The sequence below is a fragment of the Mytilus edulis genome, chromosome 1, assembly GCF_963676685.1.
Source record: "Mytilus edulis chromosome 1, xbMytEdul2.2, whole genome shotgun sequence".
NCBI lineage: Eukaryota > Metazoa > Mollusca > Bivalvia > Mytilida > Mytilidae > Mytilus > Mytilus edulis.
Window position 1 is genome coordinate 42,210,870 of NC_092344.1, and position 16,259 is coordinate 42,227,128.

General features: G+C 33.2%; 1 protein-coding gene across 1 annotated transcript in view; it reads right to left on the reverse strand.

Moving 5' to 3' along the window:
- LOC139482742 (E3 ubiquitin-protein ligase rnf213-alpha-like) overlaps positions 1-16,259 on the reverse strand; it is a 305,645-nt gene that overhangs the window by 132,210 nt on the left and 157,176 nt on the right. Inside the window, exons 32-35 of the mRNA XM_071266815.1 lie at positions 15,628-15,825; positions 14,907-15,029; positions 12,963-13,083; positions 6,103-6,341 (exon numbers count right to left, since the gene is read on the reverse strand). Coding sequence (XP_071122916.1) covers positions 6,103-6,341; positions 12,963-13,083; positions 14,907-15,029; positions 15,628-15,825 — 681 coding nt within the window. The remainder of the gene's footprint in view (positions 1-6,102; positions 6,342-12,962; positions 13,084-14,906; positions 15,030-15,627; positions 15,826-16,259) is intronic.

Consider the following 16,259-nt stretch of genomic DNA (forward strand, 5'->3'; position numbering starts at 1 on the left):
ATAATTGTTGTGAGCACTTGTCCCCGGGCAAGTGAAACCTAAAATTTTCCTGTCCGGAAAAATAATTTACTTGCCCAATAAATATTGAAGTATTTCTTGTTAGCTAGCCTAATATATGATTCTTACTTAGCACTGTTGTGCATCACAAACAGACCAAATGCATTTGTTTTTATTTGTAAAAAAATAGGAAAGTAGGAAATGGGTTAACATCAATAAGACAGAAACCTAACAGCAAACCAACCAATGAAATTACATGTAAAGGACAATTTTGCAGCAGTTTTTTGATAAAAAATTGTAGCCAGTAGGTAGTTTGTTACTACCAGGAACATTTGAATTTATAACCAAAATGATTTTTTTTTAGTTGCAATTATTTTGTGGAAATTCCACTAGAAAAATAAAATTATGCATGATCATGCAGAAATTTACTTGTTCTTCCATTGGAATTTCATTGTTTCGGAATTTCATTGGAATTCTGTTGAGATTCCAGAAGATGCATATTTTTTTACAGTGGAATTCCATTGTAATTCATGATTCCAATGAATGCCAGTGGAATTCCAATGGCACCAGTGGAATTCCACTGAATTCCTCTGAAATCTCAATGGAATCCCAATTAAATTTTCAGTAGGGTAGTTCCTATCAAACTGAACTTAGCAGAAAAATTAAAATTGCAAATTAATTCAAAGTCACCAGACTATGTTTACCTATGGGGCAGGTAGTAGTCGTCAAATTGATATTTGTTTAAGGTAACACGATACCGAATGGCATATCTCCCGATTTCCAAACGTTTTGGCACACATGTTCTTTGAATCGAATTACATCGGAATATGTAATAAAAAATGGGGGTCACCATTTTTGTTTTCTTGGTATTTTCATAAGAAAACGTCAATTTTGGCGACAAATTTACCTAGGTATATAGGTGAAATGTCTTTTTTTGGCTTACCTTTTTAGATTTTCCAATGGATAGCTATGTTCTAATATACGGAGAAAAACAAACTAAAGGCTCTAAAGAGCCTGTGTCGCTCACCTTGGTCTTGTGCATATTAAACAATGGACACGGATAAATTCATGACATAATTGTGTTTTGGTGATAGTGATGTGTTTGTAGATCTTACTTTACTGAACATTCTTGTTGCTACAATTGTCTCTATCTATAATGAACTTGGCCAAGTAATTACAGTGGAAAATATTTTCTAAAAATTAACAAAAATTTATGAAAAATAATAAAAATCAACTATAAAGGGCAATAACTCCTTAAGGGGTCAATTGACTATTTTGGTCATGGAAACTTATTTGTAGATCTTATTTTGCTGAACGTTATTGCTGTATACAGTTTGTCTCTATCTATAATAATATTCAAGATAATAACCAAAAACGGCAAAATTTCCTTAAAATTACCAATTCAGGACAGTAACCTAACAACAGGTTATCCGATTCATCTGAAAATTTCAGGGCAGATAGATCTTCACCTAATGAACAATACTACCCTGTCAGATTTGCTCTAAATGCTTTGGTTTTTGAGTAATAAGCCAAAAAACTGCATTTTACCCCTATGTTCTATTTTTAGCCATGGCGGCCATCTTTGTTGGTTGGCCGGGTCACCGGACACATTTTTTAAACTAGATACCTCAATGATGATTATGGCCAAGTCTGGTTAAATTTGGCCCAGTAGTTTCAGAGGAGAAGATTTTTCTAAAAGATTACTAAGATTTACGAAAAATGGTTAAAAATTAACTATAAAGGGCAATAACTCGTTCAGGGGTCAACTGACCACTTTGGTCATGTTGACTTATTTGTAGATCTTACTTTGCTGAACATTATTGCTGATTACAGTTTATCTCTATCTATAATAATATTCAAGATAATAGCCAACTAGAGGCTCTAAAGAGCCTGTGTCGCTCACCTTGGTCTATGTGACTATTAAACAAAGGAAGCAGATGGATTCATGACAAAATTGTATTTTGGTGATGGTGATGTGTTTGTACATCTTACTTTACTGAACATCCTTGCAGCTTACAATTATCTCTATCTATAATGAAGTTGGCCCAGTAGTTTCAGTGGAAAATGTTAGTAAAATTTACAAATTTTATAAAAATTGTTGAAAATTGACTATAAAGGACAATAACTCCTTAGGGGGTCAATTGACCATTTCGGTCATGTTGACTTATTTGTAAATCTTACTTTGCTGAACATTATTGCTGTTTACAGTTTATTTCTATCTATAATAATTTTCAAGATAATAACCAAAAACAGTAAAATTTCCTTAAAATTACCAATTCAGGGGCAGGAACCCAACAACGGGTTGTCCGATTTATCTGAAAATTTCAGGGCAGATAGATCTTGACCTGATAAACAATTTATCCCCCTGTCAGATTTGCTCTAAAGGCTTTGGTTTTTGAGTTATAAGCCAAAAACTGCATTTTACCCCTATCTTCTATTTTTAGCCATGGCGGCCATCTTGGTTGGATGGCCGGGTCATCGGACATATTTTTTAAACTAGATACCCAAAAGATGATTGTGGATAAGTTTGGATTAATTTGGCCCAGTAGTTTCAGAGGAGAAGATTTTTGTAAAAGATTACTAAGATTTACGAAAAATGGTTAAAAATTGACTATAAAGGACAATAACTCCTATATGGGTCAACTGACCATTTCGGTCATGTTGACTTATTTGTAAATCTTACTTTGCTGAACATTATTGCTGTTTACAGTTTATTTCTATCTTTAATAATTTTCAAGATAATAACCAAAAACAGTAAAATTTCCTTAAAATTACCAATTCAGGGGCAGCAACCCAACAACAGGTTGTCAGATTCATCTGAAAATTTCAGGGTAGATAGATCTTGACCTGATAAACAATTTTCTAATAGTCAGATTTGCTCTTAATGCTTTGGTTTTTAAGTTATAAGCCAAAAACTGCATTTTACCCCTATGTTCTATTTTTAGCCATGGCGGCCATCTTGGTTGGTTGGCCGGGTCCCTGGACACATTTTTTAAACTAGATACCCAAAAGATAATTGTGGCCAAGTTTGGATAAATTTGGCCCAGTGGTTTCAGAGGAGAAAATTTTTGTAAAAGATTACTAAGATTTACGAAAAATGGTTAAAAATTGACTATAAAGGGCAATAACTCCTATATGGGTCAACTGACCATTTCGGTCATGTTGACTTATTTGTAGATCTTACTTTGCTGAACATTATTGCTGTTTACAGTTTATCTCTATCTATAATAATATTCAAGATAATAACCATATAACGGCAAAATTTCCTTAAAATTGCCAATTCAGGGGCAGCAACCCAACAACCGGTTGTCCGATTCGTCTGAAAATTTTAGGGCAGATAGATCTTGACTTAATAAACAATTTAACCCCATGTCAGATTTGCTCTAAATGCTTCGGTTTCAGAGTTATAAGCCAAAAACTGCATTTGACCCCTATGTTCTATTTTTAGCCATGGCGGCCATCTTGGTTGGTTGGCCGGGTAACCGAACACATTTTTTAAACTAGATACCCCAATGATGATTGTGGCCAAGTTTGGTTAAATTTGGCCCAGTAGTTTCAGAGGAGAAGATTTTTGTAAAAGTTAACAACGACGACGGACGACGGACGACGGACGACGGACGACGGACGACGACGGACGCCGGACGCCAAGTGATGAGAAAAGCTCACTTGGCCCTTCGGGCCAGGTGAGCTAAAAACAGCAAAAATTACCTAAAATTACCAGTTCAGGGGCAGCAACCCAATAACGGGTTGTCGGATTCATCTGAAAATTTGAGGGCAGATAGATCTTGACCTTATAAACAATTTAACTCCTGTCAGATTTGCTCTAAATGCTTTGGTTTTTGAGTTATAAGCCAAAAACTGCATTTTACCCCTATGTTCTATTTTTAGCCATGGCGGCCATCTTGGTTGGTTGGCCGGGTCACGCCACACATTTTTTAAACTCGATACCCCAATGATGATTGTGGCCAAGTTTGGTTTAATTTGGCCCAGTAGTTTCAGAGGAGAAGATTTTTGTAAAAGTTAACGACGACGGACGACAGACGACGGACGACGGACGCCAAGTGATGGGAAAAGCTCACTTGGCCCTTCGGGCCAGGTGAGCTAAAAACTAACATAATATCCAGAATTGCATACTGAATCCATACACGTATAGAAACTCATATGTCACCATCCTTGTTTTTGAGATAAATGGCTTCAAAGTTGATTAATACCCTTAGAATTGGACCGAAAACGTATGACGTTATTGAATACAGAATGAAACGTTACTGTATTCATGGTATTACTACTCAGAGATATGGAAAACAAAATATGTGTTGGGATCTGAATGGAATTTTATTTCCATTTTCCCTGTCGGGTTTCGTAAATTTCCTAGTAATGCTATGTGCAATTCTGCTGATATAACATGAAAAATTTCACGTGTGATTCATTTGAATTACTGAGTTTTTAATTCCATCATTTAAGTCAATGGTGGTGTCGTTGCTTCATCCATGCAGAAATAGAGTACTAAAAAAAAGTTACATTAAAATGTCAAATATTAGTAGTTTCCATAAATAATTTTTTTTACTATTTTTAAAATCACTTTGTGATTGCAGAACCTGCTGCATTGGCTTGTATGATCTTGTATGTGTGAACGTTATTCGATAACGTCAGGAACGATAACTTGTGGCGTAACGACATTCGGTATCGTGTTACCTTAAATCATGCATCTAAAAAACATCAGTGATCTTTCACATGTAAAGTAGTTCCTATCAGACTGACTAAAGAAGAAACTTAACAATTATTAACAATGCATTGCCACCATCGCAGGTGAGACAAAAATTGTTCAGAATATATTCCTTGAAACAGATCAAGAGGATTTTCTATTGTGTAAATTGTGCAATTAGCAAAGGTGTACCCATACTACCAGAGCACATGTATAATTAACAAGAGTGCACATGCTGAAATGTCTCGCCTTCAATTCTAATCATTGATATTATGTTGATGATAGTCATAGGTATAAAGCTTTATTACAACTGTCACATAAACTTAACATTAACCAAGATAACTAAACGAAGACCAATGAACCTTGAAAATAAGGTCAAGGTCAGATGAACCATGCCAGGCAGACATGTACAGCTAACAATGCTTCTATACAACATATATAGTTGACCTATTACTTATAGTTTAAGAAAAATAGACCAAAACACAAAAACTTAACACTGTGCAATGAACAGTGAAAATGAGGTCACGGTCAAATAAAACCTGCGCGACTGACATAAAGATCATAAAATATTTCCATACACCAGATATAGTTGACCTATGGCATATGGCATATAGTATTAGATAAAAAGACCAAAACTCAAAAACTTAACTTTGACCACTGAACCATGAAAATGAGGTCAAGGTCACATGACATCTGCCCGCTAGACATGTACACCTTACAACCATTCCGTACAACAAATATAGTAGACCTATTGCATATAGTATGAGAAAAACAGACCAAAACACAAAAACTTAACTATAACCACTGAACCATGAAAATGAGGTCAAGGTCAAGATGACACCTGCCAGTTAGACATGTACACCTTACAGTCCTTCCATACACCGAATATACTAGCCCTATTGCTTATAGTATCTGAGATATGGACTTGAACACCAAAACTTAACCTTGTTCACTGATCCATGAAATGAGGTCGAGGTCAAGTGAAAACTGTCCGACAGACATGAGGACCTTGCAAGGTACGCACATATCAAATATAGTTATCCTATTACTTATAATAAGAGAGAATTCAACATTACAAAAAATCTGAACTTTTTTTTCAAGTGGTCACTGAACCATGAAAATGAGGTCAAGGACATTGGACATGTGACTGACGGAAACTTCTTAACATGAGGCATCTATATACAAAGTATGAAGCATCCTGGTCTTCCACCTTCTAAAATATAAAGCTTTTAAGAAGTTATCTAACGCCGCCGCCCCTGGATCACTATCCCTATGTCGAGCTTTATGCAACAATAGTTGCAGGCTAGACAAAAATGAATCTTTTAAGATGACATAAAGTTATTTGTAGTACAAAATGACTACAGTTTTATAATATTCTCTGATATCATTAGCATTAAACATACTTTTTGTAAGGGTTGCAAGCAGCAACTATTTTCAGTCTTTTATGTAATTGCACTGGATTTCCACCTAAGGTTTTGTCACACATTATTTCTTTGATGACCCCAATAGCTTCTGTAGTGTTTGCTTCATCAAAGAAAAGTACAGTGTCCATGTTAAGGTATTGCATAGAATTCTCTCTAGCAATGCTTTCTGCCTGTTTTACCTTTCTGATTATATCAGAACCTGTTGTTCCACCATGTACCTATAAAATATATAGGAATGCAAAGTCCTGTAATTTCATGCATTTATCTGGTTAGTTTATGTAGTTTTTTACATAACATCAAAGGCTTTTATTTGTGACAAATGAAATTGCTTTCAATACATATTGTAGCATACTACCAACTCCATGATTAGGGATATAATTAGATTTCAAACAGAGTGCACATACTGAAATATCTGGCCTGCTTTACTGACCACTGATTTTATGTTGAAAGTCTTAAAGGGAAACTCTGCAAAAAAATGAAAAATTGATATTTTGTTCTTGAAGCATAAAAAACCACATGTTCATCAATAAAAAAGTTTAATTCTGTATGTAAAGAGATCAAAATCGATTTTTGAAATTAATTATCAGTTCTTGGAAATTGCCATCTTGTCGGCATGTCTGATATAAAAAGTCACGCGACTTCTTGTGATATCTATAAACCACAAAGAACAAACAGAATCGGGGATTTGCTGACCGTGCGATATCATCAATCAATCTGGTATTGCAGTAGACGTCATACAGTGTTAAAATGTCTTGTCAAGTGTAGGGTTGTGACAAAAGTGTACATAGTTTTCCAGATCCCACAAAACAAGAAAGACATGATTGTGCAGCCTTAAACTAATAGCAAAAAGTATCATCTATAGCAAGCTTAAGTTGGTGTGTGAAGACCATTTTGAACAACCTTCTTTCGAGGGAGATTGGTTATTATATTCTTTTAATAACAAAATAACCTAGCAGTGCTGATAGCTGTAGTTATCAAATCCTTATATGATAAGATCTCGTTGATAAAAAAATATATAGATTTGATGAGGAAGAAAAGTTTCAATTATAAGAAAGACAAATGCAGTGTTCTTGTAACAATCAATTATATACAAAAGATTCATTAGTATGCCTCTTTTATTTAAAGTACATTGATTTATGTCAAGAATAGTTCCGTATATAGACAAGGTATTTTTTCAAATAAATAAAGTTATACTATTATAAATAACATTTTTTTTTAATTATGTTATTCAACGGTTATTGACAAGGAGCGATGTTAGGAAGAGCTTTAGCTTGGACATAATATGTTGATACACAAATGTAATATAATATTTCCACTGCCAGGTTATAGAAATGTAAATATCGAAATATCGGACATTGCAATTTCTTTATTAAAAGAGTTGTTTGTTTAACTAATCTTTGAATGATATACGGAATTAATTCAGAACGGTCAATTATAAAGACACTTTACAGTAAAATGTGTGACCCTATCTGGTATATTCAGTGAAAAATGTATAGGTTTTGTTTCCTTTTTAAATTTTATTTCGTTATCTTATTAGATATATATTTTGGCTTCCTCCCGAATTGACAAAAGGTATGTCAGAATTATTGTTAGATGTAATGTCAGAGTGACAAATTCAGCTAGGTATTCCAAGGACATATATTCGATACATGTCCCTGTGTATTCCAGTGACATCCTGTCGACTAAAATTCGTATTACACAATGAAACAATACAGGGGGCGCATTTCATTTGCGCCAATTTTTAAAAAAAATCAAACCTTTCATTTGCGCCACAAGGTTATATATCATTTGCGCCAAAACAAAAACCTTCATTTGCGCCATTTTACAGGTATGACGGAAAAGTTAAATATTATTTACGATTTATTTTGTTTTTTGTTTGTACATAACTTCCCCTGGATATATGTGTGAGTTCATACTCATTTCTAATACAAAACTGAGAGTCACTAAGGTTATAATTATATATATAGTGTTCACATGACCAGTCCAGTGTGAGGTGTCAAGATGGACATAGTCAAATCTGAGACAAACAGAGGAAAGAATTCTGTGATATTTGATGACCACATATATAGGTTATCAAATGTTTTAAAAAATGGAGACAAATCCTTCAGGTGTACCAAAAAAACTGGTAAAGCCAGGATTACGACTGATGCGGACAGCAAAACAATTATAAAAACTTTAAACGAGCACAACTATGGAGTAAACCAGAAGAAAGTAGAATCTCAACAACTCAGAGTCAGAGTTCGGAAAGCATCTGGTGATATAACTGCAAGACCTTCAAAGGTTATTTTGCGAATGTTGCCAGGATCGAAAATCAATTGCTGTATATTTCACCTTGGAGGAAAATTCAAGGTCTTGGATTAAGTACCGAGTATAAGGAACAGACCTGCGAAATTGGTAAATGGTTATCATAATTTTTGGGTTACCATACCTACCGCCTGATCAAATTGAAGGCTGCTTCTGTTTATTTATGTTGACGTTGTAAAAAAGATCCAGGCAACAACATACATTAAAATGAGATCTATGGACACACCGGCTGCAGTTCGACGATGGGAGAAAGAGAAAACTGACTATCTTATGGAGAAACATGGCATGCACCTAAGAGGGGAAATTTCAAGGCATGACTACATCAAGACCGTTGCTTATAAATTTTGTGCCAGAACAGACTTGTAACTTTACTATAGTGCTAACAAATGTCTCAATAATGTACTTCAGTGTATAGTGCTTTCTGTTCTGTTTTTATCAAGGTTTTAACATTACTTTCATGATTTTACCAAGGTTTTATTCAGGTTTTAACATTACTTGTATGATTTTAGCATTACTTGTATGATTTTAGCATTACTTGTATGATTTTATCGAGGTTTTAGCATAACTTGTATGATTTTTTGATAACTGATTTGTGAGGAATTTGTTTCTTCATTATTAAAAGACTTTTTTGCAAAAAATTATGTTTTATACTATTATTACCCGTATTTACCTGTACTTACCTGTAATATTGGCGCAAATAAAAGATTTAGTTTTTGGCGCAAATGAAATATGGTTTGTGGCGCAAATGAAAGATTTTTTTGGCGCAAATGAAATGCCAATTGGCGCAAATGAAAAGCACCGAATACAGGTTCATGCATGGTCTCTTTATTGATGTACACAGTGTGCACAATCAGGTAACATTTATTGAACCACATATTTGTGTCTGCAAATGTTTGCATGACAAGTTATTATTGCTTGCTTTGATATTTTTAATTTATACAAAATCACACATCGTGTTCCGAATTGATATTCACATGCAATTACTTGATGTCTGCATAGCATGGTTATAACTTAAAAATAATAAAGTTTTCCATTTGTTATATCGTAGTGTTGCTGTGTTTCTTTATTAATGATTGTGTAAACTGTGTAAAAAAATCTTCATTCCCGTTTAGTTATTGCCTTATAGTTATAGTTATTATTACATACGATATATATATATATATAGAGAGAGAACCTTTCATACATCTTAAATAAAAAGATGTGTGTAGGAGTCAAACGACATAAGAACCCTGTAATACTAGAATGCAGGAGAAAAAGTCACGGACAAAAAGTCACAGGAGAAAAAGTCACAATTCATTTTTTCCGACTATTTTCTTTGAATAAAAACGCTTATTTCTACAAAAATATTTTTGTATTCCTTTTGAACTATTGTATAAAATCTAACTTTGTAAACAAAATTAATCAATAAAATATCAAAGTAAATCAAATAATTGTTAAAAAAACAAAATGTCAAAGTGACTTGGCACTTAAATGGCTTCATGGTGCCAAGAAATCTTTTTTTTGCATGATTAAAATTAAATTAATCTTCATTTTTCAAGTATAATGACACATTTCCTAAACTTTAATATGAATATATGTATTAAAAAGTAAATATTTCAAGATATTTCTCTTATATATTCAAACAATTATCAACATATTATTTGTGACTTTTTGTCCTACCAAATTTGTGACTTTATGTCCTGTGACTTTTTGTCCTGTGACTTTCTGACCGTTTACCTAATACTAGCTACTCAATATGGTTGTATTGGAATACAGATTGACAACTCTTGGTCCGAGATCATGTAATATTTGCCACATCACGCTCATATTTCTTTTTACCATCATCACTTTATTCATTAGATATTGCTGTAAAACATCGATGTTTAACACCCAAACAAAAAGGGAGTAGTATATACCTTCAGATCTTCTCCGTGGTATATACTTGTGAAATATATAGACTGAATTCGGTATTGGTGTGAATCTACATCTCACTAAAACAATTTTTGAATTACTATTTTGAGAGAACACTCACCAAACCAAAATTAACGTATAACCATGCAGGCATTTAGTTTTCGTCAGACACAAGATAAATAATCACTCTCAAAAATGTATATATGCATGCAGTTTCAAATATCAAGAACAATTATCGGTCGATGTCTATAGGTCACTGTTAAGTCCGTTTACTATATATATAAATATAACTGTTTAGAGTCAGACATGTCACTTGTTCATTCTTGGAAGCCTTCATGTACCCCATTCGACGATGGGAACTCTTCTCTGACAGTGTTGACAACATGAGCTTATATGGTAATTCTGTTTATCTGTATACCAGTGGTTGGCCTCGTCTGTCCTAACAATCAAATTAACGAAACGCTACTAGTCTGCTTTGTCTGGTAGAAAGGACCTCTGGAACTCATCCTCAATGGCACTTATACGTCAGGAAACTTACAAGTATACAAGTAAAGATTTTTCAAGAACAACGAGGTTGGGACGAATTATTCTATATAAAATCGTCAACAGCAGTTATACATTACTAAGATATGCCTTTTATTACAACTACTGTACTACCAATTTGGATAATTGACCGCTATCCTGTTCAGCATTGCACACAATTATCATGCATAGAATATAAAAAAAACTTGTAAAAAAAATCCTCAAACAAAATAATGTATTAGATTAGATTTATAATATATGTATATCCTTTAATGAAATAAACGATAATTAGCATTCTTTTCACAAATAATTTAGTTAGTGATTGTCAGATGAATTTAAATTAGTAAGAACGAAATGTTGAAAAGAAAATAAATAAAATCATGCATGTTGCACTTTTTTCAATTAGCATTTAAAAATCGCCAGATTTAAACACAAGTTAAAAAATTCCGGTAAAGTAAATCAGATGTGCAATTATTTTTATTTGGGAAATGCAACATTGAATTTTTAAGGTTAAAAGTACTGTAATATTTTAATTTTATGCTAATTGCATAGAACGTAATCGGAAATTGTTCCATTTTTATGTTGTATACACTTCCAAAATTAAAAATTTATTTTCAATAAATTTATACAATTAAATTATTGTTTCTCTATTGTCATCGGTGTATTAAACTTGCTGTACCCATTCTGTTAATTCATTCGAAATGATAACATTCACAGCTGTGTACGCTTGAATTCACACCTGTTTACACCTGAGGCTAAATTGCTGCAAGGTAAAATTCTACTCAAATCGAGAAATATACAATGACTTTACAAAACAATATACACACTCTAATAAAACACAATAAACGTCACTACCCACTCTAGTAGGTCAAGCAAAAAAGTTACAAATACTTGATTTTCTCCGTTATTAGAAGAAATATAAATTTAAAACTTTGTGATTGTGTTTTTTATGTTAAGATGAACATATTTAAATGATAAGTAAAAAATTGCGGACTTTCCATTTTTAAAAAGATATAGGTTTAACATTGATCACATATCCATGAAATGGGGTTGAGGTCAGGTGAATCCTACTTGATGGACATACATACCTTGTAAGGAACCCATATGCCAAATATTGTTATCCTAAAACTCACAATAGGTCAAAATTCAAGCAGTGGCTGTACCATGAAAATGACCTTTTTATACATTGTGACTTGGATGGAAGGTTTGACTATTTGGCACTCATACCACATTTTCTTATTTATATCAAGGACAATGGATATATATATATATATATATAGGCGTAAAAAATAATTTTCACATGTGCAGATATATATATATATATATATATATATATATAACTCGTCTAAACATCAACCCAACAATGTTAGATCTGTAAATTGCTTTCGCAAATTTTTGGTTCTTCCCTCGCCGGGATTCGAACCCATGCTACTGTGATATCGTGACACCAAATCGCCTGCACTGAAGCCGTCCCGCTAGACCACACGACCCCCTGGGCTCTCATAAAAGAGCTTTCGCTGGCTGTGTGTTACCTACCGACCGTGCGAGGGCTGTATAGCCAGTCAAGGTCGTTAAACACTTCCATATATATATATATATATATATATATATGTGTTACCTTTCCTTGTCAGTTTTAATCTAGCGGCGTACTACAGTACATGATATATAAGGCATGAAGATGTTATTGTTACAGATCAGCTAAATTATCTATAGTAAAGGATCCTACAAATTAATGTAATATACAGTCACAGAAAATAATTATATTTATAAGTACGTCTGAGTCAGTGACAACTCTACAACAGATGTATCCATCGGATCGCCATCAATGATGGTGATACATGGCTGTGTACATAATGTATATACAACTCGTCTAAACATCAACCCAACAATGTTAGATCTGTAAATTTGCTTTCGCAAATTTTTGGTTCTTCCCTCGCCGGGATTGGAACCCATGCTTCTGTGATATCGTGACACCAAATCGCCTGCACTATATATAGAAAGATGGAATCTTAGTAAATTTTAATGTAAAAGAAAAAAAATTTGGCCACATAGCCTTTGAGCATTTCTATTTATTCTTTTCAAAACAAACATCAGAATAGTGTTTATTGTCAAAGAACACAAACCTTCATCAATATCATATTCTGCACATCTATTCCTGGAGGTTGTTGAAGAGAACACATATACTTTACTAGGCGAGTTTTTCCACAACCTGTTTCTCCCATTATGATCACTGGAATGTCACACCTAAAAGCAGAACAAATAGAGATATTGTTCATTCCTTGATAATAATCAATTCTATTTACAACTTATCCCCTTCCCTCGGCTTTACAAGAATATAAACGGCTGTGTCTAATTATTTATTTTGCAAATACACATATATTGTTTACATATTTTAATGGCATAACTGGACACTTCATTGATGAGTTTATCCCAAAACACCTGTATATGGGAGGACTGATCTTTGATAAGCAAACGTGTTAAACTCTGCCCAGTCAAGTGAAATAAATCCAGTTATACAATGTATCACCATTATTCTTTTACAACCCAAAACTGAGATAAATATCTATAAGAATAACTATAACTAGACTAGTGGAGCAATAAACTCATCAATAATGTCAGGATCAAACATTTTGTATTCCTGAAGAGCATTTGATACCTAACCCCAATAATAGCAATGACATAAACTTTGATTTGTTTAGAGAAATCCCTAAAACAAGAAGGGATTCCCATGTAAAAAAAAAATTTGCTTATAAAATTACTTAACCCTTAGACTGCTGCATTCATTTCTATTGTACTTTTGTGTATTGCTGAATAAAATTTTAATCACTGATGAAATAATCATGTTCACTTACAATTGCTGTATCTTTGTAAATATTGAATATTCATCAATAAAAGTTATATAAAAAAGTATTGTTAGATTCTGTATTTTTTATTTATTTTATTTTTTGTGAGTCTCTGGTCATTTTTTACCTGTACAGGTGCAAATAGAGGTAAACAAAGGTAAACTTATTTTGTTCCTGTTTTATTAACGAATCCATCAATGTAAAAGTATCCATGACTTCAGAATTGAACCAATATATAAAAATCTCTTTTAAGAACTGTAGTTCCATTGTGGTTATCAAAAAAAAAAGTTTCTTCTAGAACCAACAGCCTTTTTGATACAAATATTTTCCGGTATTTTCCTCCGACTTTCACTGCGCCGACTTTTACTTCCATGTACAAATATATTTATACGACAAGTTCATTGTTATAGCTTTCATCAATAAATAATCTTGACAAACTTAAAGTTCGGATCTATCGATGTCAGTCAATATTGATTCACATTTGAAAGGCGAAATGATAAACATCGCAAATCCTGTTTCATGTCATCCATTTTGGACAAGGTCTGGGAATCCCGGTGGTTCTCGCTTTAAAAGTCTTCTGTTCGCAGTTTTGATAGAATATTTCTATTTCCATCTATTATATCTTCTGTTCTCGTCCAAATCCTTTTTATCGGCCGCCGCTGTTAAATCGTTATCATTGAAATACTTCTGAACGTGTTGGCCATTTCTCCAAATATCCGCCATTTTGTCACTTTTTTCATCAAAAATTTTCCCTTTCGGTTTTATTGCTTATACCTGATTTAAAGTCAAGAGACACTCGAAAGAACGCAGATTTTTAACCAATCAGAATCCATACAAGTCGAAACTGCCGCAATCTCATGAATATTGACTCCGCCCATTCCATGGTAACTGTGTAAACAAACGAGTTACGGAAAACGACTATAGGCGCGCGTAGCAGTAGCGGACTGCTTTATCGGAACGACAATAGTCGCGTGTAGCAGTCTAAGGGTTAATTACCTACAATGATACAAACTGTGAAACAAATCTAAAATAAGCTGTTTTATCCAATGTTGAATGTAAATCAATTTTAAGTTCAACATCCACTTTTAAGTTGATTTATTTGCATCATGGGAAATGAATGTATTTTCAAATTTAGTCCTACTTGAAAACGCAAGTTTTTCTCCAAAATTGTATAGCTTTTGGCTCTTATCATTCAAAAACTAACTTAAAAGAACTTGGACATACCTGAATCTCATGTGTATTGCCAGCATCTTTTTCACATTATCTGTAGTCAGCTCATAGGTTTCATCTGGATCATATATTTTTTCCAATCCCATCACCTGACATAGTTTTATTATCTTCTCCTGCCTTTAACATAACATATTCATGCTTAAATTATTGTTCTTCAAATAGACAACTGAATCATATACAGTATATTTGTTTAATATGGTTTACAATTTTGACAATACAACATTTCCACATTTCGATTATTTGCATGTTTACAATGAGCCATTCATCAAGAGATGAAATTGATTGGCTAACTATTGCTGATCATGATTGTCTCCTTTGAGATATTATTCTGTTCAAAAGATACTAACAAAAGTATGACAAAAATATTTTTTGGACAAATAAACAGACATAGTGGTAACAATATAGCTCCATCCAAAGATATAATAACAGTTCTAATATGACGTGCTTCTTTCCCTTTGTAAACAACGCTCTGGATAAAATTTGAATATCACGGCCCAGGCCATGTGTTAATTTCCAATAATCTATGGCTTCCATGAATTATTTCTTAATTTGTACATAACTTGTATTTCTACACAAATGTAAGTCCACCAAACTGGGTTCCTCGTTATTTGTGAGACCTTACAAAGATTTCTTGTAGAATAGAAAATTCCAAATGTGTAACACTTGCAACTTTCTACTGACAACTCTAAAACAGTGAGAAGTAAAATATTCTTACCTTGGTAGATCATCAAAACTCTCTATCAAATTAACATGGTTTCTCTTTAATGATTGAAATAAGTTTTGGTCCATCATGTTTGGTACTAGTATTTCTCCTGTTTGTTGATCAATAAGATTTCCTGTTGCTGCATCTATATAAAAACCTAGAAAGGTCATACTGTGATGGTCTGGGTTAAAAAATAAGTATGGGTGAGGTCTGTAATAAAAAAAAAAGAAATTTGTTTGGTAATCTTCTGTCAGACACATTTTGAATCCTTGAACAATTAAATCTATTTTGTAACAAATTATGGTCGATGCAAAACATTCTTTAAAAATTAAATATATGGTAACCTGTATTTCATTGTTTATTTTTTTCTACAAAATGCATAGGATATTTGGCCTTCAGTCTTATCCTTTATGAATTTCACTTACCCTCAATGGATCTGTAGGGGGTCAGAAGCAAACCATATAACTTATAATAGGGATACAGAAACAGGTTAGAAATTCCTATGGATTTACTATTTAAAGTTTAACAAGATTGTGTCCCTAGTACATGGATGCCCAATCCGCATTATCATTTTCTATGTTCAATGGACCGTGAAAATGGGGAAAAATCTTTTATTTGGCATTAAAATTAGGAAGACCCCATCA